The sequence below is a fragment of the Muscardinus avellanarius genome (assembly GCF_963383645.1).
Source record: "Muscardinus avellanarius genome assembly, chromosome: 16".
Taxonomy (NCBI): Eukaryota; Metazoa; Chordata; class Mammalia; order Rodentia; family Gliridae; genus Muscardinus; species Muscardinus avellanarius.
The window spans coordinates 32,028,256-32,033,168 of NC_137802.1; the positions used below are offsets into that span (position 1 = coordinate 32,028,256).

Sequence of the window (4,913 nt, forward strand, 5' to 3'; positions counted from 1 at the left end):
CTTCTCACTGTCAGCTAGATTCAGTTTCCTTATCAGCACCATGACATCATCTCTACCCTGGAAATTCCACTGGCCCTTCTAGACCCCTGCCTCTGTCTCATGCCTTGAGTTCCTATAAAGAGGAGTTTGCAACTCAGAGCAGAACAGACACAGTCAGGATCTGCACTCTCGGCTCTAGGCAAACCTCTTCTCCACCAAGACCATGAAGCTCTGTGTGACTGTCCTCTCTCTCCTCGTGCTCGGGGCTGCCTTCTGCTCTCCAGTGCTCTCAGCACCAAGTAAGGTTTTCTGCTACTTCTAGAGCAGAGACAGGATCTGGGGAGGGGCAAAGGGAACTGGAAAAGATCCAGGTCATGAGTTGTTAAACGTAGAGTCTAGCAGGTAGTTGATATCATTCTAGCTCCCATTTTCTTAACAATCAACAGCCAATAGAGAAGAAGTCAGACTGTTGAGTTAGCTCTGTCTCTGACTACTGGTTAAAACCTGTCCCCCTCTATGACTTGGTTTTCCTGTTGGTAACATGAAGAGAGTGGCATGTTGTTAGACATAGTCCAGTCCCAGTCTCCTAGGATTCTTTATTGTCTCTGCACAGGATTCTCTATTTGGAATGAGTCCCACTCTGGGTGAGTGGGCATGGATGCAAGGTAGCTCTGCGGGGATGTGTAGTGAAGATCCGCAAATAAAAGCCAAAATGAACAGCTCCAGCTGGGTGCAGAGGTGCACACCTGCAATCCCAGTATTTGGGAGGCTGAGACAGGAAGATCACAGGCTCAAAGCCAGCCTCGTCAACTTAGTGAGACCCTGGCAATTTAACCAGACCCTATTTCAAATAAAAAATAAAAAGGGCTGGGGTCATAGCTTAGATATAGAATGCACCTACATTTAATTCTCAGTACTAAAGTGAACAGCTCTTTTGTATAAAGCTTTGACCTCACCTTGACCTTTCCTTCCAGTGGGCTCAGACCCTCCCACCGCCTGCTGCTTCTCCTACACCCTGCGGAAGCTTCCTCGAAACTATGTGACTGAGTACTATGAGACCAGCAGCCTCTGCTCCCAGCCAGCTGTGGTGTGAGTATCATCCCCTCGGCAAGGGTGAATAGGCAGGGTTTAAGGACAGGCAGGAGGCGATCACACAGGGGGAGGCTGTCCTCAGGATGGAAGCTTTGCCAAGAGCAGGGAGGAAATGGGTCACGGGTTACTTTTGTGTTCTCAAAGTGTCTGGTGGGAGCCAAAGAAGGAGGGAATTTCTGTAGAAGAAACTGTCCAGATTTCCTGAAAAGTTAAATATATCACATGAGATAGGGACAGATTTCTTAAACCAGACTAGAAGAACACATGAAAAAGTCATTGTTAGAATTTGGAGGGAATAGGGAGATATATTCATATTAAATTAAAAATCCGTTGGTTCCAATCCGGGAGATCCTGGGCCACAGACGGATCCAGTGGGTGGAAGGTAAGGGAGGCTGGTTCCACTGCATCCAGAAGGATCCCGCCCACAGGGCTGCTCAGCATGAGCCATGGTCAATCAGAGGGAGATGCCAACCACAGGCAAGGGATAGTATCTGATGTCCTCAAAAGTCCTCGGGATGCCAATCTGTCTGCTCCTTCTTCTACAGATTCCAAACGAAAAGGGGCAGGCAAGTCTGTGCCAACCCCAGTGAGTCCTGGGTCCAGGAGTACGTGGATGACTTGGAACTGAACTGAGCGGCTCCAGGCTGGGGGGCAGGATGTCTTCAGGGAAGGTTATCTGAAGACAGGCACTTCTCAGTGGGATGCACCTTCTTCTCCAGCTCAGTGCTCTTCTCAGTAATTCCTGTCTTAATTTAATCCTTATTGCATCCCTTGTTATTGTATGGGAGTTATTTCTATTATTTATGGACACATGTCCCCCATGGGGATGGTCAGCCATCAGTTTCTCTGCTATTGTGGATACATGGATGATGGAGTTTATTCCATGAATTTTCATAATAAAATGTTTTTTTTTTTAAAAGAAAATGCAGTTTCTCTGTGATTTAAATTTGATTTTGGGGTAAAGGGATTTACCAGTTACTATTAGTAGTGACACATTAAAGTTTCCCAAAATAACAAGAAGGAATAATTATTGAGTCTTGAACACATGCTCTGGGCTAAATGCTCCCAACACACGATCTCATTAATACTTTCAGCAAGTACTTGAACACCCTCATCAGGCTGGAACTATTGCTCTCACTTTTACAAACGAAGCAACAGAGGCGCAGAGAGCTGATGTGACTTGGTGGGGACTGCTTGGGGAGCTCCCAGAATGATGACCCCAAAGGACAGCTGTGACCCTGAGGGTTGTAGTTCCCATTCCATGGGAAGTGTAAACTGAGGCAGAAGCGCTCTGTGGGGGGAAGAGGGAGCGGCTCAGAATCAGACAAGTGAGTCCATCACCTTATTATCCGCAGGACATTAGGAGAATCATTTTGCCTTGTTGGATCTCACCTTCTCCACCTGTGAAATGGAGATAATATTACCCACCTGAAGAGCTGTTATGAGGCAATGTGTAAAGCACCCATCATGAATCTTCCTGGCCTCTGGAACATTCTCTCCCTCCCTCTCTCTGTCAGGCTGTCTCGAGGGTCAGATTACTTAATGGAGCAGCAGCCTGGAGCCCAAAGCAAATGGCACCATGAGGAGGGAAGGATGAATGTCTGGTCTGGTGCTGAAGAGTTGCAAGAACTACCTAACCCATAGCTGCTTGGTCCTTCTCTGCCAGCACTTAAGAGTACGTGGGTCAGAGAGAACCAGGCTCTGAAGTGGAATCACATACACCATAAAGCCTAGCTTTGTGGACAGAAACCACAGCCTGTTGAAGCTGGGAAGAACCTTAGACCATGTGGCCCGGTCCTCTCATTTTATAGAAACCGAGAGCCAAGGACTGGGAAGTCACTCGCCAAAGGCCACTCAGCGAGTGTGGCAGAGCAGATCTCCAGCCAGTGCCAACCCCAGGTTAGTGCCCTTCCCAGTGCACCTGCCCTAGCGACACACTTCTGTGGTTCTCAAAGAGCGACCCATTGAGCAAGACGGGTAAGGAAGAGACTACCGTAAAAATCCTTTGAATGTTCTTGGTTTTCTATGCAAAAGCAGAACAGGGTCCCTGTACATATCTGGGCTGACAGATATAATTCTGTTCCTTGTCCTGCCCTCAGTCCCCCAATCATCTTAGAGTCCCTACGTGGAAAATGCCTTCAGATTCTTCAGAAAAAAGAATGAGGTTGCCGGGCATGGTGGCGCACGCTTGTAATCCCCGATCTTGGAAGGCAGATACAGGAGGATCGCGCAGGTTCGAAGCCAGCCGTGCGTGCTGGCTTAGGAGACCCTGTTTCCAAATTAAAATGGAAAAATAGGTCTGGGAGTGTAGCCCGGAGGTAGAAGGGCTTTCAGGAACCCCAGTATCACCCCAAAAAAAAAAAAAAAAAGAACGAGGTTGAACTGAAGCAGGTGTGGGCAGAGGGTGGCAGCAAAGAACCAGCTTGCTCTCAGCTTCTGCTATCTGTTATCTAGAGCTGAGCTCTCTGTCTATTATTCCCTAGCCAGAGTCACTATTCAAATTTCAATTAAATATAAAATGAAATAAAATTTATAATTCAGTTTCTTGTCACAGTAGTTATAGTCAAGGGCTCAATAGCCCTGTGTAGCCCTATGTGGCTACCATGTTGGGAAGTGCAAATATAGAACTGTCCCTCATTTTTTTTTTGTGGTACTGGGGGTGGAACCCAGGGGATTTTCTACCTCTGACCTATATCCCCCAGACCTATTTTTTTATACTTTATTTGGAAACAGGGTCTCACAAAGTAGCTGAGGCTGGCTTCGAACCTGTGCGATCCTCCTGTCTCAGCCTCCCAAGCGTGGGGATTACAAGTGTGCGCCACCACTCCCGGCCTGTCCCTCATTTCTGAAAGTCCCACTGGATGATGCCTTCCTAGAATATTCCAGGGCCTAAAGAAAGTGAAGGGATAGAAATTTGGGATGGCCTAGATGATTAGAATGTAGATTTGTAAAAATATAAACAACTCTATTTGATAGTATGAACTGGGAGAGAGAATGAATGATCCCGAGGACTGTGACAAGGTATAGATCACTATGGTGAGCTGAAAAATGGGCCCCATGATGTCCACAGTCTTTTTTTTTTTGTGGTACTGGGGTTCCGGAAGCCCTACTATCTCTGGGCTACACTCCCAGACCTATTTTATACTTTTTTTATTTTTGGAAACAGGGTCTCCTAAGCCAATGTGGCTGGCTTCGAACCTGCGCGATCCTCTTGTCTCAGCCTCCCAACAACGGGATTACAAGCATGCGCCACCACACCCAGCTCATAATGTCCACATTCTAATCCCTTGAACCTGTGAACTCTACCTTACACTGTAAAAGCAATTATGCAAGTAGAATTCAGTTAAAGATCTTGAGGCAAGGAGATTATCCCGCAGTATCTGGTCAGTCTCTAAATGTAGTGGTGTAGGGCTTTTATGAGATAGGTAGGAGGAAATTTGACAATAGAAGATAAGGTATTAAGGTAACAACTGAAGCAAAATTCTATCCTGCTGGATTTGAAGAAGGAGGAAGAGGCCACAAATTGATTGATGCAAGAATGCAGATGTAGAGGCTGGAAGAGGCAAAGAAACAGTTTCACTCCAAGAGCATCCAGAGGGAGTACAGCCCAGTGACAGCGACTTCTGATCTCCAGAGGTTTAAGGAACCAAGTGTGCATTTGTTTTAAACACTAGTTTTGTGGTAATTTATTGTAGCAGCAGTAAAAAATGAATACAATCATCAACTTAAGAGTCACAAATAGGGATCCTGCAAAGCTCAATGAAGTCGCTGACAGGGATCTCTTAAATTTCAGTGAACGTTCTAGAAGGTGATCTAAACTTCCCTGAGAAGAAATCTAGGGT

At 46.3% G+C, this 4,913-nt stretch overlaps 1 protein-coding gene across 2 annotated transcripts; it reads left to right on the forward strand.

Moving 5' to 3' along the window:
* Window positions 1-202: 202 nt before the first annotated feature.
* Window positions 203-1,704, forward strand: LOC308274681 (C-C motif chemokine 4; the record flags this gene model as incomplete). 2 transcript variants are annotated; one of them, XM_080712496.1, is made up of 3 exons in its annotated part: window positions 203-278; window positions 954-1,068; window positions 1,617-1,704. In XM_080712496.1, the coding sequence occupies 3 exons, from the start codon at window positions 203-205 to the stop codon at window positions 1,702-1,704; spliced, it is 279 nt and encodes a 92-aa protein (XP_080568622.1). The 2 variants fall into 2 exon arrangements, with proteins under 2 accessions (XP_080568622.1, XP_080568623.1); XM_080712497.1 differs by having other exon boundaries at window positions 1,632-1,704.
* Between the last annotated feature and the right edge of the window lie 3,209 nt (window positions 1,705-4,913).